Source organism: Megascapheus bottae, chromosome 14 (genome assembly GCF_031878675.1).
Source record: "Megascapheus bottae isolate mThoBot1 chromosome 14, mThoBot2.hap1, whole genome shotgun sequence".
NCBI lineage: Eukaryota > Metazoa > Chordata > Mammalia > Rodentia > Geomyidae > Megascapheus > Megascapheus bottae.
In genome coordinates, this window is record NC_143522.1 from 22,228,508 (window position 1) to 22,254,370 (window position 25,863).

General features: G+C 36.9%; 1 protein-coding gene across 1 annotated transcript in view; it reads left to right on the forward strand.

The window, feature by feature from the left end:
• Positions 1-21,789, forward strand: part of Ttc8 (tetratricopeptide repeat domain 8) — a 34,856-nt gene extending 13,067 nt beyond the window's left edge. The window contains exons 2-14 of the mRNA XM_090344681.1: positions 2,664-2,784; positions 5,515-5,578; positions 5,676-5,835; positions 6,282-6,371; positions 7,221-7,265; positions 9,593-9,678; positions 10,715-10,802; positions 13,180-13,290; positions 16,000-16,139; positions 17,385-17,559; positions 17,813-17,935; positions 20,424-20,507; positions 21,175-21,789. Of these exons, the coding sequence (XP_090200807.1) occupies positions 2,664-2,784; positions 5,515-5,578; positions 5,676-5,835; positions 6,282-6,371; positions 7,221-7,265; positions 9,593-9,678; positions 10,715-10,802; positions 13,180-13,290; positions 16,000-16,139; positions 17,385-17,559; positions 17,813-17,935; positions 20,424-20,507; positions 21,175-21,291 (1,404 nt within the window). The 3' untranslated portion in view covers positions 21,292-21,789. The remainder of the gene's footprint in view (positions 1-2,663; positions 2,785-5,514; positions 5,579-5,675; positions 5,836-6,281; positions 6,372-7,220; positions 7,266-9,592; positions 9,679-10,714; positions 10,803-13,179; positions 13,291-15,999; positions 16,140-17,384; positions 17,560-17,812; positions 17,936-20,423; positions 20,508-21,174) is intronic.
• The last annotated feature ends 4,074 nt before the right edge of the window (positions 21,790-25,863 follow it).

Consider the following 25,863-nt stretch of genomic DNA (forward strand, 5'->3'; position numbering starts at 1 on the left):
TAGCTAATTATAAAAGTTTCGCTTTTAAAATATTGATTTAAGTAGAACTCTTAGTATTAGTTCTGAAGTTTGGTTAGCTCCTCACTAGATACCAAATCCTTTACTTGTGGCCCACAAGACCCATCACTTGTCCTCAGCTTTTCCTCCAGTTTTGTTCTCTGAATACGCCTTCATTTCAACCTGATTTTTTTTTTTTTTTTTTTTTTTTTTTTTTTTTTTGCTAGTACTGGGCTTGAGCTCAGGGCCTGAGCACTGTCCTTGGACTTTCTCAAGGCTAGAGCTCTACCACTTGAGCCTCAGCACCACTTCCAGCTTTTTTGTATATATGTGGTACTAAGGAATTGAACCCGGGTCTTCATGCATGCTAGGCAAGCACTTTAACCACTAGGCCAAACTCCCCACCCTCAACCTGATTTTTAAACACAGGCAATTCTTGGGGCTTGAACTCTGTGAAAGGGCACTGTCTCTAAGCACTTCAGCTCAAGGCTACTGCTCTACCACGCTGAGCCACAGCACCACTTCCGGTTTTCTGTTGATTAATTGAAAATAAAGAGCTTCATAGACTTTGATGCCTGAGCTGGCTTGGAACCTCAATCCTTATAGCTCAGCTTCCTGAATAACTAGGATGGGCAGACATGACCCACCATTGCCCAGCTTCTTGTTTTTATGGTTTCATTTTTCTCATTCCATTGAATGCTTTTGAGCTTAAACTAGAACTGCAATTTATTCTCTCTATATTCCCAGGATGTAGCCTAATGTAGGTGTATGCAGAGCCTAGGCTCCTCTGCTTTCCTTTTTCAACAGCAAATGCTGCAGTTCTTCATCCTTCGGTGAGAGGCAAGATCACAAGATGTCCTTGTAAGGAAGTATGAACTATGGAGATTTAAGATGAATCAAGAATGCTTAGTTCCACTTTGAAGCAAAATTAAACCAGTAGTTCAAGCTAAGGTCGATGCTCTTGACTTCTAGAAATAGTTTTATATATCTATCATCTTTCCTAATCTTTTATGAGTGAAGTCTATACTTTGGCGGTTCTCACAAATTAAGAACAATTAAAACTGATTTTCTTAAGTGAACAAATTTGTTCCCGAATTTATATTCTATGCATTCAATTTTGTTAAATTCACACATATATATGTAAGGCATTTTGTTATAACTTATCTGGTAAGAATCCAGTAAAACTCAACTAGGAAAGTACAAGCCAAAAAGCTAGTCATCTAGCCAAATGTAGTTCACTTTTGCAACCTAAAAATATGAAGGCAGCCTTTTAAATAACTACAGAAATGAAGGCATGATGCTTCTGTATGCTTTCAAAAAAAGGTTCAATGATGTACTACAATGAATTAAGTTAAAAAAGATCTCTACTTTCCAATTTCTGTGAAATTTATATTCTCTGCCATACTTGTCACCTTTCACACACAGCCTTGCTTTGTCATTCAGTGTACGTGGTGATGCATTCAAGAAAATTAGGTTGTGTGTTTCCATCTTGTGTTTCTTTCTCAGAACCTGCCTCAATGCTATTATAATTGGGAATTACTCAATAAATATAGATTTACACTAACTTAAAGACTGTTGTTTATACAAGGGCTTTGTGGCCATCCTGTAACTCCTTTGGCTTTCACTCCTCCCACTGCACAATTATATTCCTAGTATACTGAGCCCTGGTCCATCCTTAGATTTTCTTTGCTATTCATTCTACACTGGATTAAGATGGATATGTCAAGGATTGGCTTTCCAAATCCTCCACAGAATGCTGAACTCCAGTCATTCTCTGCTTCTGAGAAAGGGGGAAAAATCCACTTACACGTATTTGACCAGAAAGTGAAATGTACAGCCCTCACACTGAGTTTCTCAAGCTAAAGGAAAGCTAATAAGATATTTTCTAGATGAACTTCCTTAATTACCTTTTCTACTATGTCTCCCTTATTTCTAGAACGTCTTCTGTTGACTATATCACAAAATTTTCAGTGTTGATGTATTATTTGAAAGCTTTGGTCAACCAGCATTTCTTGAATAGCTACTATATAACGAAACCTATTAAAAAAACAAACAAACAGGGTCTGGCTCAGTTGGTAGAGTGGTAACCAAAGAGCAAAAGCAGCAGCAGGTACGAAGTTCCAGTGGAAGGGTGGGGAGGGGGATAAAACTTAGGTGTACTATGAAAAATTCAAAAGTTTATATGTATAATGGAAGGTTCAAAAGTAAACAAAGTATAAAAGCTTGAATTCTGTGGAGAAAAGGTTAAGAGTGCTTAAATAATTACAGTGTTTATCAAACAGAATAAGTGCGTAAGACTCAAGGCATAAAGAGAACACTAGAAAAGGGTCAGATGAATTGGGGAAAGCTTCATGAAGGTCTTCATGCTGAGGGAGGAAAGCAGAAAGAGCGCAGAAGCTGTTGCTTGATTAAGTTATTTTCTAATTATTGTTCTAGTAAAACTGTCTCTTAAAAATGGTTGTTTTCTTATGACAAGGAATTTTAAAAGATGAGTCTAGAAAATTGCCGCTTGCTTATTTACTAGGTAATTGATGCGGTGGATGATTTGCGATTGATTCAAAATATGCTTAATAAAAAGAGAAGGAATAAAAGATATCTAGCTTCCATAAACTGTATAGCATTTTAATGCTATTTCAACATTTGTTTTATTTATCCATGTTTTGTAGGCAGCCTGGATTTTGAAGGCACGAGCACTAACTGAAATGGTATATATAGATGAAATTGATATAGATGAGGAAGGAATTGCAGAAATGATTTTGGATGAGAATGCTATTGCCCAAGTTCCACGTAAGTATGGTTCTTCAATTAACAAAATACTATTAAGAGGAGGAACACTTACATGCACAAGAAATACATGCACATGCATATGTATATATATGTGTGTATGTGTATATGCATATATGTATATATTATTATTATTTTTATTTTTACTTTTGCTGGTCCTAGGGCTTGAAGTCAGGGCCCAGGCATTGTCTCTGAGCTTCTTTTGCTCAAGGCTAACATTTTACCACTTGAACCACAGCCCTACTTTCTGATTTTTTGGTAATTTATTGGAGATAAAAATCTCTCAGACTTTCCTGCCTGGGTTGGCTTTGAACTGTGATCCTTGAATCTCAGCCTCCACAGTAGCTAGGATTACAGATATGATCTACTAGCATTGGCTATTCTTATATATTATATAATATTATATAAACATAGTGAACCATCTGTTTGTCTGTCTGAAAAATTTTTACCTTAAATGATTTCTATTCTGCAACATAGTACAAAGGCTTCCTTACCACCATTTTATTATATTAAGGTATAAATGGTTATTACTAATTTTCTAGTAAAAGCTACATAATGCATTTAAACTTAGGTGACTTATCTAATAGAAGATTGTTTATCTGGAAATCTAAACACAAAGTGTTCTATGTTTAGACAGAGGTCTTCTGAAAGTATTGAAAGCATCATTAGAAAGGATCCTTCTGTTTTTACAGTCGAGGTTTAGTTGGTTCAGTGCTTGAGGTGAGGTGAGGAGGTGCTCTGCTGAGCTGTGAATGTCTATAGGGATTGTCTCAGGGTTGGCATCATTACCATGACATATGGTGGTTTTTCTGATGATTTGTTCTCAATTATTTGTATGTTTTGTAAGCTAGTAACTGTTTTAAAGATTAAATTGGAATTTGAGAAGAATAATAGAAATCATTTTTTGTTACAAGATTTTATTAACACTGATTTTTTATATCATATTTCAAGTGTCAAGTTTAACAAACAAGTATTCCAGAATGGAATCTCTGTATGCAATCACTGGCACATAAATTTAAGAACAAAATTAAAATTAAGCTGAGAGTTTGTATGTCATAGATACAGATCAATCTATATATCAGTTTGTCTGTAGAATATATACCCTGTCATAGATTTATATGTCTATATAATTATATTTCCAAATTAATTTCAATGACCTTGGGTACCCGAGTATTGAGTCATCCCTCTTGAACTGTTTGGATCTAATATCTGCATATCAAGGAGACCATGTGCCTTTTGTTCCTTTGGTCCTTTGGGTGTTTATCTCAATATGATTTGCTCTAGTTTCATCCACTTCCCAGAGAATGCCATTTTATCTTGTCTAGTGGCTATGTAGAACTCCATTGTATATATGTACCATACTTTTTGTATCCATGTAGTAGGGCATCTGGTTTGTTTGCATCACTTGGCTATTGTGAATAGTGTAGCCTGAACATGGGTGAGTAGGTGTCCTTATCATATCCTGGGTTATGATGCTCAGGGTAGATGCCTAGGAGTGTATGGCTGGGTCATAGGGAAAGTCTACTTTTAGTTTTTTCAGGAACCTCCAAACTGCCTTCCAGAGTGGTTGTACTAGTTTCCCACCAGCAGTGCAGTAGAGTTCCTCTTTCTCCACATCCTTGGCAGCATTTGTTGTTATCTGAGTTCAGAATATTGGTCATTCTGATTGGGGTAAGGTGGTGTCTTAGGGTTATTTTTATTTGCAATTATATAAATCATTTTTAAAATGACTTTCTTTCCTATTTGTTCTTTTTTTTTTTTTTTTTTTGCCAGTCCTGGGCTTGAGCCCAGGGTCTGAGTACTGTCCTTGGACTTTCTCAAGGCTAGAGCTCTACCACTTGAGCCTCAGCACCACTTCCGGCTTTTTTCTATGTATGTGGTACCGAGGAATCGAACCCGGGTCTTCATGCATGCTAGGCAAGCACTTTAACCACTAGGCCAAACTCCTGGCCCCTCCTATTTGTTCTTTTAGAGCAAAAATGTCTAAATTCTAGATATGGTTGGTAAGTGATCTTTTATTGGGAGAAGTTTTCATCAAAAATAAGGAATTTGTATGAATAGGAACTTCGGAACCTACTAGTCTTGAATTGGAGTCAAAACTCTGCTATTAGGTTTATCTGTTTACTTGATTCTATCAACTTTTGTCAAATGAGTTAATACCTACCTTAATTATGGTTTTATTATGATGATTAAATGTGATAAAAACAAGTAATATGATAGGCACTCATTGAATATTAGTCTCAAATGCATTTTTTTTTTGCCAGTCCTGGGGCTTGAACTCAGGGCCTGAGCACTGTCCTTGGGCTTTCTCAAAGCTAGAGCTCTACAACTTGAGCGTCAGCACCAGTTCTGGCTTTTTTCTATGTATGTGGTATCGAGGAATCGAACCTGGGTCTTGCAGTTACTGTCTTTACCACAAGACCAGCATGGTTAAGAAAATTAGACTTAACTGATGGTTTTTACAAGTTAACCAATAAGATATAAATTAATTTTTGTTGTTATTGTTGTTGTTCCAGTCCTGGACCTTGAACTCAGGGCATTACAACATTGAACCAGAGTTCCACTTCCTGCTTTTTATTTTTTGCTGGCTAATTGTTAATCCATGTGTCTCATGGATTTTGCTTGGGTTGGCTTTGACTCTTGATCTTCAGATCTCAGCCTTCTGAATAGCTTGGATTACAAGTGTGAAGCACTGGCTCCTGGCTGATGTTGAATTTACATCTCATCTCTCAGGCCCTGGAACATCTTTGAAACTCCCTGGAACAAATCAGACAGGAGGACCTAGTCAGGCTGTAAGGTAAGTATTTCTGTTTCATACCTTTGCCATTGAATATTGACCAAATTGTATACGTCTTTCCTTAATTGAGCTTATTTGTATAATAACAATTTCACAGGCCAATCACTCAAGCTGGCAGACCCATTACAGGTTTCGTTAGGTCTGGAACACAGAGTGGAAGGCCAGGAACCATGGAACAGGCCATTAGAACACCGAGAACTGCCTACACAGCACGCCCTATCACCAGCTCATCAGGAAGATTTGTCAGGATGGGTACAGTAAGTTCTGTCAGCCTTCCTATAGTTTTGTGTTAGTCAAGCAACCTTATGCGACATCACTTCCTTTTCCACTATTGTTATGGTAGAGAATTACATAGAAAAATTTAAAGGTGATTCATTTTGCTTATTTTCTGGGGCTTGTGCTTATTATACATTTATGTTAGCCCATTTTGCTTAAGTATTTATTAGGATGTCCTGAACTGCAGTTCTCCTCCTTCCATTTCCTGAGTAAGTGGGATGTCAAGGGGTGAACCATCACACTCATTTTTTTAAATTGTGAATTAGTGGTCTAACTGTAGTCTTCCCACTTTCTGCCTCCTAAGTAGTTGAGATTATTGGCCTGAGCAAACACACCTCGCCTGCCTTTATAATCTTATGCATATTGAATTCAAACTTAATGTTTTAAGATAAAGTTTCTTATTCTGTCTTTTTCTTCCCTTTTGTAGGCTTCCATGCTTACCAGTCCTGATGGACCATTTATAAATTTATCTAGACTGAATTTAACCAAATATTCTCAGCAACCCAAGTTGGCAAAGGTATGATTTTTAAGTTATGAACTAATAGTAGAAATATGGTGGGAGTGATCTTGTAGAAAATAATATAAAAAGTTGTGAAGAAAAGATGGTGTATTGATTGAAATGGACATATCCAGTTACTGCAATATGAAAAAATTCTCTTAGTTTCAAAATTTCTACTGAACACATTCTATGTTATTTCAGATTTCCCATTTCTAATTAGTGTAATTAAATCATAATCAGTATAAATATAGAGCATAAAAAGTGACTGAAACTGTTTTGATGATAAGTCTAACATTGGCCTTTAGGAAGTAATCTTTTCATTTGTCTCTAATAAACTCGTATATATAATGTGTGTATGGGAAAAGGTTCATTTATTTGCATTTCTAGTTTATAGTTTATAAAACAGGAATCAAGTTGGTTGTTGATGGCTCACGCCTGTAATCCTAACTTCTCAAGAGGCTGAGATATGAGGATCATGGTTTGAAGCCAGCCCAGGCACAAAAGTTTATGAGATTCTTATTTCTAATGAACTACCAAAAGCAAAAGTGGAGCTGTATCTCAAGTGGTAGAGTGGAAGCCTTGAGCAAAAAAACTCAAGGACAGTACCCAGGCCCTGAATTCAATTCCCAGGACTGGCACCAAAAAAATCCAAACAAACCCAGTAATCAATTGTAAATGATAATTAAGAAAATGGATAATTACACCAAATGTTAGTATATTATTTACTTAGAACTCCCAGGCACATTGATGTCCAGTGGTATCTTGGTTATTTTTTGTATTGAGCAAGCTTTGAATTTTGCTATAACAATAGTACACTTTTATTAAAAATAAAACTGAATGTATTTTGCATATGACTTTTCTTCACAGGCTTTGTTTGAATATATCTTTCATCACGAAAATGATGTTAAGACTGTAAGTTGTGGGTTCATGCTTGTTTCTTTCATTGAAATTTTTATGACATTGGGAATTTAGATTCTAAAACGTTCTGTTTCCTACATTATGAACAAGTGGTATTAAAGATTAGAGAATTACTAATATTTCCCAAACTACTATTTCAGTGGGGAAATTTGCATACAAATAGAATTATAAGAACTGTGCTAGTTTATAGAGTGTGTGGCTCTGCTAAAGGGTAACAGATAACTGAGGATGCTGTATAATATGCTTGTTAAAATTTATTCTTGATACTAGTATCATTGTTGCTCCATTTTTCTTTCAACTTTACAGTGTGTTATATTCATTAATACATATGTTTCTGGTTTCTTTATAGTATGCTTCCTTTTGCTTTAACATTTTATGATTGAGAATTTCAAACGTACAGAAGTAGAAAGAATAATATAAAGACTATATCACTTATCATCCAGCTTCAGTAATAGTGAATCATCTTAGCAGCTTATCACGTTTTTTTGCCAGTCCTGGGGTTTGAACTCAGGGCTTGGGTACTGTCCTTGGGCTTTCTCAAGGCTAGTGCTCTATCACTTGAGCCACAGCACCACTTCTGGCTTTTTCTGTGTATGTGGTACCAAGGAATCGAACCCACTCTATGAGCACACTGCAACTAGACCACACTCCCAGCCAGTAACTTTCTACTTTTGAAGTCATTGTACATACAACTTTTCAAATATGTTTTAATTTTTATGTTTACTACAATGTAAAGGGGTAGAAACCACAAATTTTATCAAACCAAATGAAGTTAATTCTGTAGTACCTGATAATGTTTTTCCTTCTTATTATTGCCAATTTTGAAAAAGAAGATAAGAAACTTTTTTCTACTATTTTTATTTTGTATCAGTAATATATATATATATATATATATTTTTTTTTTTTTTTTTTTCTTAATTGGAGCAGTACAAACGCAAGGTCCTTTCAGGGAACACTCAGAACAAATCTGGATGTAAAATCTGCCTGTGTTCCAATTCTGGAAAGTTAAAGCATGTAAAAAAAATTTCCTTTGAGGAACAAAAGGCACATGGTATCCTTAATATGTGGCTATTAGATCTAAACAGTACATGAGCAAGGACTCAATATTTGCGTACCCAATTCTATGGACATGGTATTGGGAATATAAACACAACTATATAGACAAACATTTACGACTCTATAGACATACTGTTTTATTACATAGATTAATACGTATCTATGACATACAAACCCTCAGCCGAATTTTAATTATGTTCTAAAATCTAAGTGCCAGTGATTGTATATAGAGATTCCCTTCTTGAATACTTGTTTGTTAAATATGTCATTTGAAATATGATGTAAAAATTGTTAATAAATTCTTTAATTTAAAAAAATTTCTTTTGAATGATAGATTTTTTTTCCTAAAAACTAGAAGATCTGTCTGCCTTAAACCTGACAGTAAATATAATCCATTTGCTAGAAAAAAGGTCTTTATAAAGATTAAGCATTATCATATCTAGGTATTTGCAATGCACAACTGAATTAAACAGATTGAAATTATGTTTTTCTAGTGTTTTCAGACATAGTTAATGCTAATTGAAGTTATATTTTCCCCTTAAGTTTTTGCTTAATTTTTATTCCTGACTGGAGGGGCTAGGGAGAAAAAAATAAGTATCTGAAAGTAGTGTGTGGCTTGTTGATTTTCCTAGCTTTCAAGTAAATTTTTCAATTCTAGTAGAAGTCTAGCTTGATGACACCATTCCTTTGTAACTTGTTTGGATATTTGAGGTTTCCCCTGGAGCATAGCAGGTAGAGAACTCATGGGAAAGTAATTTTACAATAGGAGATTGAAGGGACTTTTCTGACATTCATTTACAGAAGAGTTAATGTTAAGGATACTCCTTTTCTGTCTGCTTACTGATCTGTACCTATTGCTCTACATTGTGTTTAAAATGGGGACTGACATTTGATCCACCTGACAAGACAAAAAGCTTGGCCAACACTGAGTTTGAAGACATTTTGAGTATTAGACATAGGTCAATCATAGGAAAAGAGTCAAAGCTTAGGGATTTTTTTAGTATCAGTTTTGAAAATTGCCTCTGATATATATTGTACATATGCTTCACTTTAATCAGTGTTTGTAACTCATCTGCTGCTGGGCTTCTGGTCTGGAATTGATTAGGGACAATCAGTGAGGCCATCTGGAAAACCTGAACAACTTGAGTTTCTGGCTGGTTCCTAATGCATATTTTGATTGGTGCTAATTATATGGTTTATTTCATTATTTATGACTGTTTATTGTTAGAAAAGAGAACCTAATCCAACATGAATTGTTTTCAAAGGCATTGGATCTGGCGGCCCTTTCCACAGAGTATGCTCAGTACAAGGATTGGTGGTGGAAGGTACAGATTGGAAAATGTTATTTCAGGTAAATTTTTTTTTTTTTTTGCCAGTCCTCGGCCTTGAACTCGGCCTGGGCACTGTCCTTGGGCTTTCTCAAGGCTAGAGCTCTACTACTTGAGCCACAGCACCACTTCTGGCTTTTTGCTATGTACGTGGTACCGAGGAATTGAACCTGGGTCTTCGTGCATGCTAGGCAAGCTCTCTACCACGAGGCCAAACTCTCGGCTCTCCTGTTTTGTTTTTTTTTGTTTGGGTTTTAAAATCTGTTTTCCTTTTCTTTGAAGTCTTTGAGTGAAAATCACTCAACATATTATATATCACTCTGATTTAATGTCACAAAATAAATCCTCATATATCTGAACAGCTGTTAGATGGCTAAGGATGAGTAGTTCTAAGAAAGCCTCATACATTTCCCGAGGAGAAGCCATGTGAGCTATGTGTGCTTTCATGTGTGATTTAGTGGAAACTACTCCTGCACAGAACAGGTGGGCACTGACATCAGGACAATCATAGTAAACAAGTCTCAGATTCATAGACTAGAGTAGCCACTATCAGATACTTAATAAAGATAGTTTCTAGAACAATAAGGTACTGTTGCAACTTGGATAGCAGTTATTACACCAAAATAGTCAAAGGATAAGTAAAAACTAGTCTTTTGTCTCACAGCAGAGGGTGTTTTCAAAGAAACATCATCTTTCAGTTCTCCCGGTTAAGCGTTTATTCAGGTCACTTGCCATATGTCCAGCTGATCATAAGCTCTTTGAGTGGTGAACTGATATGACCTGGCTTACTGGCAGCTATTTGTCCTGTAGTGAATAGGCTGCAGACAGACTCTTTCCACACCATTTGAGGATTAGATAGCCAGTGAGTATGAGAGATAGGCAATGTTTTGCTAAGTTCTACTGACATTCCTGTTGATATGTGTTTATGCACATGATCTTCTTTAGCATGTGCTTGCTTTTAAGATGTAATTTAGCTTCATTTCTCTCCCCAGGGCTTGAAAAAATGATGTCATATGTACCTTTAAATTGACTCTCTAACTTTTTAATGGCTGTTTTTAGGCTGAGAATGTACCGTGAAGCAGAAGAGCAATTTAAATCAGCTCTGAAACAGCAGGAAATGGTAGATACGTTTCACTATTTGGCAAAAGTAAGTAAATGTTATTAACTTGAGTGAAATCTGTTAGAATTCTTGTCATTGCACAGAAAGACTTGCTAGTTCTTCAAGAATATTTGACAAAAATTAATATTTATGTAGATTTAACGTATTTTTCTTTATAGCAAAGGAGAAATGACAGAGAGAGTAAAAACCTCAGGAGCAATTAATTGCAATGAAAAAGAAAACCCTTCTCCTCTTTTCTCCTCTTCTTTCTCTCCTCCTCATCCTCTTCCTTTTCTTCTTTCTTTCCTTCTCTTCAACCTTCCTCTTCTGCCTCTTCTTTCATTTCTCATCTTCCCTCAGCTTCCTCTTCTTTCTTTCCTTTCTCTTTCTCCTTCTTGCCTTCTTCCTCTTCTTTCTCTCCTCACTCTCTTCCCCCTTTTTCTTCTTCTATTATCTCCTTCCTTTCTCAAACTGGTGCTGAATTCACCATCTTCCTGGGTAGCTAGACTAATAGATATGTGCCACCACACCTAGTTCTGAGAACAGGGGCTGATTTTATAGGACCTAAGTTATTCAACTCTACTGTAACAATAAAGACCCTATTTTCCATTTGTTGACCACCTACTCAATATAAGGAAGTGCATCAGGTTAATTTATATTTGTGGTTTAAGTTTACTCTCAAAACAATCCTGCAGGGCCGGGAGTTTGGCCTAATGGTAGAGTGCTTGCCGAGCATGCATGAAGACCCGGGTTCGATTCCTCGGTACCACATGCATAGAAAAAAGCTGGAAGTGGTGTCGAGGCTCAAGTGGTAGAGCTCAAGCCCACGACTGGCAAAAAGAAAAACAAAAAACAAAAACCAAAGCAGTCCTGCATAGTAGATTTTATTTCTTTTGTATTCTTAAGGAAAATAAGACCTCAAAAAGGGTTGTTTTTTTTCAGGGTCACTGAGCTATTAATAACCGACATTCAAATGTACGTCTTGAAATGCCTACTCATTGCTGCACAGTGCCACCCACAGCCACAGGCATTGTGGAGCCACCTGGAATTGTCAGTACAAGCCAAATATTCCTTATCAAAAAATCAGAAATCTGAAATGTTCCCAAATCTGAAACTTTCGAGTACCAGCCAGCATGATGTCACAAGTGGAAAATTCCACACTTGACCTCGTATGTTAAGTTAGAGTCAAAAAGCAGTTGCACTAAAAGTGTCAGTTATACATATACAATGTAAATAAATTTTGTACTTAGACTAGGTTTCATCTTTGAGGTATCTCTCTCTCTCTCTCTCTCTCTCTCTCTCTCTCTCTCTATATATATATATATATATATATATATATATATTCCAGACCTCCCCCAGCATCTGAAATATAAAATATTTCTGTTTCAAAACATTTCAGATAAGGGGAACCTGTTTTGGAATAAAGTTACTTCTCTACCTTCACCCAAGATTACTCTGAAAGAAAAATACTTGGCAAAATGGTAGTTATGACATTTATCTTGCTATATTTTACAAGTTTTCTAAATTATAATTAAAAGTGTAGTACTGAGGCTAGGTGCAATAATAGCTCATGCCTGTAATCCCAGCTACTTGGAGGTGAAGATTGGGAATACTGAGTTTGAGTCTAGCTTGGAACAGGTCAGCAATAACCTATTTAAACCAACTAGCCAATAGACTGGCAACAGACTATAATCCTAACTACATAGGAATTACAAGTAAAAGAATCTAAGCCTGAGACCAGCCTTATGTGAAAAATAACTAAAGCTAGAAAGAATTGGCAATGTGGCTCCAGTGATAGAACACCTGCCTAATAAGTATGAAGTCCTGAGTTCAAACCCAAGCTGTCCCCTCCAAAAAGGAAAAAACAACAGATGAGACATAAAAGGAAGTATGGTGTTTTGCCTGACTTCTGCGGTTGAAGTGGTATCACTATGGTCCCAGCTATGCAGTGAGGATCATGAACAGCAGGAAGAAAGGTTACCAGAGTCTTACCCTGTGGGGTAAGGCCAAAAAGAAGTAATATCTCTACCTCCAAATTAGCTAGGATTACAGGTTTGAAACACCATGCCTAGCTCATTTCTGAATTTTCTTTTTTTTTTTTTTTTTTTTTTTGCCAGCTCTGGGCTCGAGCTCAGGGCCTGAGCAATGTCCTTGAACTTTCTCAAGGCTAGAGCTCTACCACTTAAGCCTCATCACCACTTTCGGCTCTTTTCTATGGATGTAGTATCAAGGAATCGAACCCAGGTCTTTGTGCATACTACGCAAACACTCTACCTCTAGGCCAAATTCATGGCCCCTGAATTTTCTTTTTAACTGTAGGATCTAGGTGATAATTTACTCCTGGATGTCAATAATTCTGAACTTGCATTACAAACACCATTACTTTAAGAACTGATAATTCTATTCAATTGCATCTTGCTTTTAGGTTTATATCTGGTTGGATCAACCTGTGACTGCTTTAAATATTTTCAAACAAGGCTTAGATAAATTTCCAGGAGAAGTAACCCTGCTTTGTGGAATCGCCAGGATCTATGAGGTGAGATTTATATTAGAAGTTTAAAAATGGCGGTTGTACAGTACTTAAATAAGTTTATAGGTCCTTGCAATCCTAGCATGGAGAATAGTTTATAAAATTAAGAGTCAGCAGAGTGCACTTAGGCAAACAAAGATTGTAGTATGAAGTATTTCAGATACACAGGAGAGTACAGACTACTGTGTAAGATAGAAATCTAAGCTAGTTTTTCTGTATGGATCATCCCAGCATTTATCAGTTCTTTCCCAAGTTCTGTAACATCAAATGTCATATTTTTCTATTTTTGATAGATAGGCTTTGAGGCTTTCAGCTATGTTCCATTTGTCTATTGCTTGCTCAACTATTCAGGCCTTGGTGCTTGCTAGGCAGGTATTCTATCACAAGAGTCTCTCCTGCAGCTCCCTTTTTAGTGTTGGTTAGTTTTTAAGTAATCTTGTTTGATGCCTGGTTTTACTTGGACTATAATCTTCCTGTTAGTTCTTACCTTTGTCTATGGGATAGAAGGCGTGTATTACTGCACCCAGTCATTTGTTGGGGGTAGTCTCATGGAATTTTTCTTATTTTTGGCATGAACTGGCCTTGAACTAATTCCCTAAATAGCTTCCAAACAGCTAGCGTTGCAGGCTTGAGCCATCAATCTGGGTGTAGAATCACCTTTTGAAACCAATGGAATTTCTGTTTGTTCCAGCGTTACTCTCCTGATGCATTTGGAGCTCTAGGATCTTTGGGACCTTCCTTCTGTGCTTCTCAGTCCTTTGCCTTTCTATTAGCCGAGATGCTAGCAGAAAGAGCTGGAGAACCATTGCATCTTTACTGTGAGGATTCTGTCCAGAAGAATTCCATCCTAGCCTCTGTTATGGTTACTTTTATTTTGACTAGGATAGAGAATAGCTTTAGAACAAAGTTTTATTTATTTATTTTTTTGCCAGTCACGGGACTTGAACTCAGGGTGCTATCCCTGATTCTTTTTGTGCTCAAGGCTAACACTCAAGCCATAGCCCCACTTCTGAATTTTTTTGAGTAGTTTATTGGAAATAAGAGTCTGACAGACTTTTTTTTCTGGGGTGGCTTTGAACCGTAGTCCTCTAATATCAGCTTCCTGAGTAGCTAGGATAACAGACATGAGCCACCAGTGCCCAGCTTGTTTATATTTTTTTGAATTCCTTCAAAAATAACCACTGTGGGAGCAGGGGGGATCACTTAAAATGATGCCAAGTTTATTAAACACCTGAAGTGATATTTATATACTTGAAAATGTTATTTTAAGTATACATTAATAAAATGTATTCTAGGACTAGTGTAATTTAAGCAATTCCAATGCTGGAATAAATTTAAGAACCAAAATAGAATCCATATATGTTCAAACCTATGAAAATTTATGGTGTGGTAAAGACTACTTACGATTATTAAATAATAGTTTGAAAGTAAAGCTGATGAACACTGATTTCTTTTTCTTTCTCTTTTAGGGTTGGTTATTTCTTTTCTTCGTTTCTTTCTCTTTTTTTGGTCTGAGATTGGAACTTGAACTCAGCACCCGAATGCTCTTTAGCTAGTACTCTGCCAACTGAGTCACACCTCCATCCCCACTTAAAAGAATCTATTACTGCCAGATTTAAAGCTTAAAAAGTTAAACTATCAAAATAAAATAAAGCACGAAGTTTTCAGAGAAAACACAAATGTGGGCTGGAAGATGTGGCTCACATGGTAGAATGCCTGCTCAGTGTGAGGTCCTGAGTAATGATAGGATTGCTTTTAATTGCTTCAGTGTGAACCTTGCTTAGAATTTGCTAAAAATGGGCCGGGAGTGTAGCCTAATGGTTGAGCACTTGCCTCGCATGTACAGAGCTGGTTTGTTTCCCCAGTACCACATACCCAGAAAAAGCCAGAAGTGGTGCTGTGGCTCAAGTGGCAGAGAGCTAGCCTTCAGCAAAAAAATATTCAAAGACAGTGCCCAGGCCCTGAGTTCAAGCCCCAGGACTGGCAAACAAAACTAAAGATGAAGGGATTACATATACAAACACACACACACACACACACACACACATACACACACACACACACATACATTCTTATTTACTTGGGGAAGAATGTAAATACTCTGAAAGCAAGGTTTCCTCAACACATACCAAGGGTGCTTTTTTGTAGAATCTTATTTTCCTATCAGTCCATGGAGTTGCCCGTGAAGTCACTCCAGAGATGATACAACAGCTTCCTTTCAAATGCTTCTCTGTCTGTCTCTCTGTTTGTCTCTCTCTTTCTCTCCCAGTCTTAGACTCCTATGTTTGCTAGTCTCTCAGTCCACTGTGAGCTGCTGCTAGAAATGTTCTGGTTTTGATCCCTCACTTCATTTAGCCTTCCTTTGAAATAACCCCTGCTTCAAGGGGAACACCCCTTGAAGAGCAGCATCCCTCCTCCCTCCGTCCCTCCCTCCCTCCCTCCCTCCCTCCGTCTCTTGCCATTTTCTTCCCACTCACTCATGATGATTATATGACATTATGTTATGTACGTATTCGTTTTTTTATCTCCTCATCTTCCTTTAGGAGAATGACTTCATCTTTTTGCCATATTATATTGTTACAGCCTAGAGTAGAGTCAGCACATGGCCAGTTGACAATAAATATTTGTTAAGTGAATGGGCTTCAATTGATCAGGATAAATCATTTCTTGTCTGATATTAATAAAGCATTGTTCTTTGGTCTTGATGGAGAATAGGAAATGAATTATTATTCACCTGCAGCTGAATACTATGAAAAAGTGTTGAAACAAGATAACACACATGTGGAAGCCATTGCATACATTGGAAGCCACCATTTCTATTCTGACCAACCAGAAATAGCTCTCCGGTTTTACAGGTATGCTTGTATAGTTTATTAGGATTACTTTTCTGGGAGCTATTGGTGAAATAGAAACAAAGATGGAATTAAAATATAAATGGGTAAATATTATATAGGCCATGAGTTTACAAATCTAAAATTTTCAGTCCTAATATGTTTTATGCATATCAGAGTGACTTTCGGGAATTTGGAACACCTGCATGCTTGAGTTTTTTTTTTAACTTATTGTATGTCATTGATTTTATTCACAAACAATACAAGCTTAATGGTTACTTAAAGTACTTATCTTCACTGCGTTCATGAACACTGGTAAATCTAAAGACATTAAGATTGAAATAGTGAAGAGCTTTGCAAAGAGCAGCTAGCCCCATGTTCTGAATATTTGTGAGGCCTTGAAGCAGGATTGCCTGCTTTGGGAAATATTGTCATCTCTTATTTTTCAACTGTGTTTCTTAAAGGCTAACTAAACTACTCCCTGATTCTCTTTTGAGTGCATGCTTATTTTATTCTACATCTAACTTCTAAAGTTCATTTTTAAATTATGATTTCAGCCCTGAAGACATATACAAGGAGATGACTGACAAGAATGCTTTCCAATACATACTAGAAACATAAAATACGTAATTACTCCCTGTACACAAGCAGCTGGTCCTGTTCTCCACCCCAGTGGGTCATGGCTGACCCATGGCAGCTGGGCTGGATTTTCATTGGAATATCTGAACTCGATTTTCTTTTGTCCCTTGGAGTTAATCATGCCTTCAAGCAAAATGGGGCTTTAGCTCTGTAGTGTGAAAGCTGAGTGGATAATCCAGTGATCTACCTTTCCTGTAGTGGTCATCTCTTCCTCTGTGGAAGGTCATTGGACTTACAGATAGCTAGAATGGGAACCAACTCCATTGAAAGCTGAACCAATACATAGAACATACAATCCTTACATTAGATTAGGTCTTAGGAACCTACCTACAAGCACTGAAGTTTTATAACACTAAAATGTGTGGTCTTCACTTTCCTGTGACTATTGCTTATTTCCCAAAGCTTTTGGGAAAATGCTGACCTTGTCTTCTGACTAGTTAGGAATGATAAACTTTTGTGTTTGCTTTAAACATTTATTTACTTGCTGTAAACACTTTGTATTTATACTCTCTGCAGGTACTACAATTCTTAAATAGATGCATTCTTAACTTTATGAAAATCCATCCTAACATGTACAAGTTGGTTTGACACTAACATTTATGCACAACCTTTTTTTTTTTTTTAAACAAGGCGACTCCTGCAGATGGGTGTTTATAATTGCCAGCTTTTTAACAATCTGGGGCTGTGCTGCTTCTATGCCCAGCAGTATGATATGACTCTGACCTCATTTGAGCGTGCCCTCTCTCTGGCTGAAAACGAAGAAGAGGCAGCTGAGGTCTGGTACAACTTGGGACACATAGCTGTGGTATGTTGTTTTTGTTATTATTTCCAAATAATATCTATTATAGAAAAGGTAGTCCTAAGTTCTTTTGATTAAATATCAGGTATTGTAAATGTAAGTGGCAATTTAGAGTTTGCTTAGTCACTGTAGGTCATTTCAGTCCTCAAGTTCGCTTACACAGAATTTACACTGTACAGTCAGTACTTGGTGACTTTCTCTGTGTAGCAGGAAAGATATAGCATGATTTGTACATAGTGATGTTTGCTTCTCTTTTTAGGGGATCGGAGATATGAACTTGGCTCATCAGTGCTTCGGGCTGGCTCTGGTCAACAACAACTACCATGCCCCAGCCTACAACAACTTGGCCGTGCTGGAGATGCGGAAAGGCCACGTGGAACAGGTCAGAGAACACGGGGTCAGTGGCCCCGTGTACAGTCTGCTTTTTCCAAAGGAAAACTGTCACATGTGGCTGTCAGGTTATTATTTTAAAATAAGCTCTTCAGTCTCCCAGGCTTGGGTTGAAGAAGCCTGTGCACTAGCTATGTGATACTGGGAAAGTAATTGTACTTTTCTGCATCCAGAATATCACATTTGATTTTATTGGGACTATATGTACGTTCATTGTCTTCCTTAGCTTAGAAATGAGTGGATCTAACATTCACTGTGTCCCATCCATCATCTAATTGCGTTTACAAAAATCCTAAGAGCTATTCCCAAAACCTTCTTTCCTCCTTCTTACCTCTGATACTCTCACACTCTCCTCATAGTCAACAGATTGTCAGTCCTTTTTAGTGTTACATCCTGTGACAACTTTGCTTTCTTCTCTTTTGTGGACTAGCAGTCCAAAACTTTTCTTTTCCCCACTGACTCTAGTAAGCTTCCCCAAAACTACATCCTCCTTAGAATGGTTGTAAGCGTTTAAAAAACAACAATTCAATATTATTACTACTCTGCTTAAAATCCTTCAAGGCCATTTCTTTGTATTTGGAATAAAACTTGGGCTTCCAAGCATTGCCTGTGAGGTTGTGCATAGCCTGCCTCCCTCTCAGACCACATCTTTCATCTTTTCCTTGAACTTCCAGGCTTCCACTGCTTCTTCCTTTAGGACCTTTGAAATGTTCTTCTCTTAGATCTTATTAGAAGTTCTCTTTGTCACTCAGAGCTTCAATACTACCTTTTCAGCAAGGCCATCTCAATATCCATCTAAAACACACCCTCAGGAGAGAGCTGTGTCCTGCTCTATTGTTTCACAGTTATTATTTGACCAGAACAGCTCCTGTACCTGGAAAGTGTTCAGTGAATATTTCTGAAATAAGTGGGTAGTTGGTAACATGGACTAATAAAAATAATACCCACTTGAAGGTGTCGCTGTGAAGATTAGGTCACAAGCCTGAAGCTCTGTCATAGTTGAAGCCAAGTGTTGAATACATGGTCATTTCATTGCCTCATTCATCAGTGTACTATTATTATCTGCGTAGCAAGAAGTTTGAAATGCTAAAGGTAAATGTTAGATCTGCCATCTTGGATGAAGAAATGGAGACTTGAGAGGAGGGCAAGTAGCTTTACCTTTTTTCTCTTTTTGTTGGTTGTAGGAATTGAACTGGGCTTAGGTATTATCCCTGAGCTCTTCAGCTCAAGGTTAACACATTACCACTTTGAGCCACAGTACCACGTCCAGTTTTCTGTTTTTTAACTGGAGATGAGTCTCATAGACTTTAGTGCCTAGGCTGGCTTTGAACCATGATCCTCAGATCTCAGGCTCCTGAGTAGCAAGTATTACAGGAGTGAGCCACCAGTACACAAGTAACTTTACCAAAGGTCACAGACACGTTGAACAGCAGGTGGGGACATGAGCTTGGTTTTCAGAGCACAATGATAACCTCTTAACAAAAATAAGGATGGAACTAGCTTTATTTCAAATTCTCCCAAAGTAGATAAGGTGGATTTATGTTTCATAAACATCAGCTATTCGAGAATGGGTACTTGCTTTGTTAAGGAACTTTGCTCTGTGCTTTTTGTGACTGCCTCTGCCTCCAAGTTGGTGTTTTTCTGTCCTTCCTGCTTACTGTAGTTTCCTTAGGATATAGTCAACTTGAAATATTTAGGTGAAAGGCTGCATACTAACCCCATTTTATTATGAAAAGTGAATGTCTACATCCTCTTATTTTCTGTTAAGGAAAAAAAGGTATATATAATTGTCTCCAGGGTCATGGATACAAATTTGAGATTTAGCTTCAGTAGTACCTTATTATGGTATTCATGCTTGTAACAATAAATCATTTATGCCACTCTATGGTTTCTGCAATGTAGGATGATTTGGTCCCCAAAGGGACAAAATATAATGTGAATTTTGTGTTGTGAGTACTGTAGAGACCAGAAAGCTTGTCATTTTTTTTATTGCTATTTTACTTTGTAATGAATGCTTTCTCATCGTCATCCAACACAAGACTTTGAGGTTTGAAATTTATTATGTATTTTCTGGTAATATTATTGCATTTGGGAACAGATCATGAAAGCTTGTTAACTCAGGTCACCACCCACAAGAACTAGATTTAGGAGACTTCTTTTTACATTAAAATAATATTTTAAGTAATATATTATAATGAGATTTATATTTATAAGGCAGTGATTTTTGAGTAATAAATCGACTCTGAATTTTCAATTCTCTTTTTCTGTCTTTTGAAATGTTTATTGTGAACATTATTTTGGCAGGCTATCAGTAGCTAATTGTATTTTAGTAAAGCCCTGTATTTCATGAAGAGCAGCATGTGTTTATCACAGGATCATATTAAGGTCCTATACTAGACAGTTCATTACCAAGAGAAATCACAGACAGTTCTAATGTATATTTATATGCCTTTGACTTTTCCTTTTTTCTTTTGACACAGGCAAGTGCACTATTACAAACTGCATCTTCCTTAGCTCCCTGTTTGTATGAACCACATTTTAATTTTGCAACAGTATCTGATAAGGTATTATTCTCTTTCTTTTTAAATTTATCACCACATCTGTTTCTTGTTCCTTCTGGGCTTAAGAAATTCCAGCTAAATACAACAAGTCTGACTTAATCTTTGTGAACTGAAGAAGACTGATTTTACAATCTGAAAGAAATGGGTTTTAAACCTTATTTTATATATACAACCATTTTCACTTCAAGGGATGGGTGAATAGACTTTTGTAAACTTTAAAAACAAGATATCTTCTCAGCATTATTGTATTGTTAAGAATGTACTGTTTAAATTTCCTGATAATACCCTAATCAAAATATGTCTTAGTGCTACATTACCAATAATTACCTAAGCTACAAAGTACCAGCTATTTATGTATGCAAATTGTCATTTTGTGTTTATAATATTGTCAGTGGCAGGAAAAGAAAACACAGGTTTCTGAATTCATAACTAGACAACTGGAATGGAGCATAAATTACTTACATAATGGATTATTTTGTCTCCTATAATGTTCATGATGGGGGGTTATAATCTATGGGATAGAATTCTTCATTATGAGAGGCATAAAATGAGTAATTTGCCTTTAAAAGTTTAAAACTCTTAACATTTTACAGATGCTCCTTGTGTCTTTTTCTTGCTTCCTTACTCATCTTCTGATCCCATTCTGTTCTCTTCCTGGCATTTATCACAGATTGGAGATGTGCAGAGGAGCTACGTTGCTGCCCAGAAGTCAGAGGAAGCATTTCCTGATCATGTGGACACACAACACTTAATTAAACAATTACGCCAGCATTTTGCCATGCTCTGATGATTCCTCAGATTCAAGATGTTTTTACACAAGAGGAAAAAGACTTAGTGAAAGTGTCATATAAGAAATTGGAGACTAGAATATAATAACTTTATAATAACTTTTGAAGATGATATTATAAAAAGCAAGACTTAAGGATTTGTTTTGTTTTTGAGACAGGGTCTCTTGCTATGTATACCTGATTGGCTTTGAACTTGGAATTCTCCCTCCTCAGCCATCCACATGCCAAGACTAGAGGTTTACCACAATTACCAGCTGATTTAAAGAATTCTAAGTACAGTTTGAAATATTCTCTTACCTTACAGGGTAGATGTTTGTTTCTTTTTACCAGAATTTGAGTTTCCTCAAATTTCTACAAATGTACATTTTAAAAGTCCTTAAGACATCATGTAGCTTTAGGGATTTGAAATCTACCTTCAAAGCTGTGCTTTCATGTCAAATACTGTATATATTTATTATAACTAGAATTTCATTGGAAACTTAAAGTTGTATTTCAAACTATTTTTACCAAATTTTTGTCATTATATATTGCGCCTTAAAATAAATCAGTATGTAAAACACTATAATTTTATAATTTCTCCTGAGTTTTTAATTCCTTGATCTCAAATGACTTGGTTTTTAGTCTAGTAATATATAAATCAGCTCTTTAGTTTTGCTTTAAAGGCATGCCACCACTTTTTCCCCTGAAAATCTGCTTTGGTACATCACAGTACCACAATGAAAACACCATCATTGAAAATAAAGTTGCAAACCTGTAGTTAACCCCATAGAGCCCGTACCTCACTACCATACTGTAAGTCCTGGTAAGGTACTAGACTGTCTTTAACTTCATTATACTACTCACACAACAATGTGTTAGATTAGGGCCACTCAAACATAAACCTTCAGATATGGCTATATTTGTTTTAATTTCATAAAACTATTTATTGTTTATTTTTGTGTAAATAGCTTAATAATTTATTGAATAAGTAATTAGATTGTTAAATAACTTAGCTGACCACTTAGCTGAACAACAATGAAATTGGGTTCAAAGGATTGTAGATTATTAGAGGTCAGAAGTATCTTTAGAGTATGTAAACTGAATCCACCTAGCAGGATTATAGATATGAACCAACATACCCAACTTATTTATTGAGATAGGGTCTTACTGGCTTTTTACCTGGGCTGTCTCCTAACTATGACCTTTCTGATCTTTGCCTTTCTAGTAGCTGAGATTACAGATATGATTGTATTTAAGATAGCCTACTCAATCCCATGCTATTTTAACATTCTTTTCTTTTTCTTTTTTGCCAGTCCTAGGGCTTGAACTCAGGGCCTAGGCACGGTCCTTGGGCCTTCTTTTTTTTCCATATATTTTTTATTGTAATTAATAGAAGGGTTACATGATATTTGCCAGATAGATGGTGCATTAATTCCCATACATTGATACCCTTTCACATGTCTTGGTCCCCATTTCCCTCCCCCCCTCCCCTACCCCTCATCTTGTTTTCCCCCGTTCCCTGTCCAATTTCAGATAACCGAATACAAATATATCCGATATATCAGGTAACAAAGTGAGATAGTGTAACAATATGAGATAACCAAGGGACAGCAAAAGTGATGAGAGATAACATAGTATCTTAAGAACAACAATCATTCATTATATGGCTTATGTTTACGTCATATTTTAAATGACAAGTTTAACAAACAAGTGTTCAAGGAGGGAATCTAATTACAATCTCTGGGACTTAGTATTTAGAACTTAATCAAAATTAGGCTAAGGGTTTGTATGTCATAGAAACGTATCAATTTATGAAATAAAACATTATGTCTATAGAGTCATAGGTTTTTATGTCTATATAGTTATGTTTGTATTTCCATTACCATGTCCATAGCTTTGGGTATGCAGTTATTGAGTCCTTGCTCTTGTACTCTTTGGATTTAATAGCCGCATATTAAGGATACTGTGCGCCCTTTGTTCCTTAGGTCTTGACTTGTCTCACTCAACATGATTCGCTCTAGATTCATCCACTTCCCTGCGAATGCCATTATTTTATCTTGTCTGTTGGCTATGTAGAATTCCATTGTGTATATATACCACATTTTCTGTATCCATTCATCTGCAGTAGGGCATCTGGGTTGTTTCCATCGCCTGGCTATTGTGAATAGTGCAGAGATGAACATAGCTGAGCAGGTGTCTTTATAATATCCTGGGTCATGCTGTTCATCCTTGGGCCTTCTTAAGGCTCGCACTCTACCAGTTGAGCCACAGCACCACTTCTGGTTTTTTCTATGTATGTGGTATCAAAGAATTGAACCCAGGTCTTCGTGCATTCGAGGCAAGCGCTCTACCACTAGGCCATGCTCCTGGCCCCTTTACAGACACTCTGAAGTACTTTATCTTTATAAACCTTTATTACACGAATAAGTATTGAAGACATACAGAGAAAATTATTGGATGAGCTGTTTTATCTTGAAAAATTAGCAGACGTTTTGATCATGAGGAAAGAGGTTATTGAGAGACTTTCCAGACAAGGGTAGTGGAGTCATTAGGATATGAATTCTGGACCAGCTCTGGTCGGTCACATCTGTAGCTGGAGGCTGAGATCTGAGGATCTTGGTTTGAAGCCAGCCTGGACAGGAAAGTATATGAGACTCATCTCTAATTAACCACTAGAAAATTGAAATGCAAAGTGGTAGAGCAGTAGCCTTGAGCAAAAGAGCTCAGGGATAGTGCCTAGGCCCTGAGCCCCATGACTGAAACTGTGCTTCCCCTGCCCACCCCCCAGAAAGAATTCTGAGACAAAGGAGTTGAATGATAGATGTAGTAGAGCTGATCACTAGAGCTAACTTTTCTAGGGCTCAGAGGACTACAACACAGAAGCAGATGTTTTGTAAGTATTGATCTGGAGGTGAAATTTAAAAATTAGGTAGAAGACAAAGATGGATGTTGATTTTGAATCAAGTTTTCTTGGAAGAGCATGAAAATGAGTATATTTTTTTCTAAATAAAATGTTCTTAAACCACATAGACTATGTACCTGGTTAGATAACGCATGTCACATTCCTATTTGGTGACACCCTTTTCTCCTTCCCATATGGCTAAAAAGCATAAAAATTTGCCAAGATAGTCACAGCTTATGCAAACAGCACTGGTTCTCACAGATGGAGCCTCATTAATTACAGTTTGCAACAAATAGTTTTCTCAACAAGGCTGTTACCTTTTTCCAAATGTGGGATGAATAATTATGTTTTTATATTATATCAAACAGGACTATGGAAAGAAAAATAACTATTTACCCTAGGCTGCAGTTTTCTTCATTGTGATGTTGATTATGCCATTGAAATGGTGTATAGGGCTGTGGTCATGTCAAAGTTGACAACTATTTGCTAAATGATTGCTAACACTTTTCTAAATTGCTTAAAAGACACAATCTAAGGCCAGGAGTATAGCCTAGTGGTAGAGTGCTTGCTTAATATGCACAAAGCGCTGGGTTTGATTCCTTGGTACCACGTACATAGAAAAAACAGGAAGTGGTGCTGTGGCTCAAGGGATAGAGCCCTAGCCTTGAGAAAACCCAAAGACAGTGCCCAGGCCCTGAGTTCAGGCCCTGGGATTGGCAAAAAAGAAAAGAATTTCATGGGCTTTCTTGTTGCTTTTGAGCCATGATCCTCAGATCTTAACCTCCTGAGTCGCTAGGATTAAAGGCATGAGCCACAGGTGCCTGGCTGTTTTGTGTAATCTCTACATCTCTTCTAGTTACTATATTTGACTTCCTTTTTGCTAATGATAACCTTAGAAAGATGACATAACTTGCCCAAAGTTGGGTAGATATTAAGTGGCATAGTTGGTAATCCCAATATGTTGAATGCTGTCTTCCTCAGCCTGTAATGAACAGGTAGCAGCTCCCCAGAAGTCCCATGAGTATGCAGATGTGACTGAGAACAAGTGATTCACAAATAATGTAGTATCTCCTAGAAAGGATCGTGATAGTTCCATGGTTTTTCCAGTCACTTTTTCTGTTTCATTAGGGTCTTCTCAGCATTCTGTGAGGCTCACAGAAAAAGATCCTAGTTGGCTCTGATAGAAATGAGTCATTAATGTATCTGCATCCTGTATTCTTATAGTGCGCTTATTTTGTTTTTCTGTCTATCCATCCATCCACGTATCATTTACTATCTGTTTACAGCCTGGCACTAGAAAGGCAAGCACTCTACCAATTGATCCAAACTGCCCTGCTCCAGTCCTTTCTATTGGGTTTGTGATCCCTAAGAGAATCCCAACCAGAAAACATTTTTTCAAGGATTTTACTTGAAAAAAATGTATTTTCTCCGTACTGTGCCAGATCTGTTCTTGACATAGCTTCTGCAGAACAAAGCTTCTGAGTTTGACATGCTGAAAGCTCATTTGCAAGCAGGCTTCCAGCTGTGCAGTGGCCTCCACTCACAGGAGGTAGAGCTGAGAAAATCTTAAGGCAGCCAGATCAACAGCCAAGAGGCCCTACTGTATGTATGAAATATGAAGTTAGAGCCCAGTATGATTAACCACAATTGTGATTAACCTCAATGCAGATCTGTATGATTTAGTAGACAA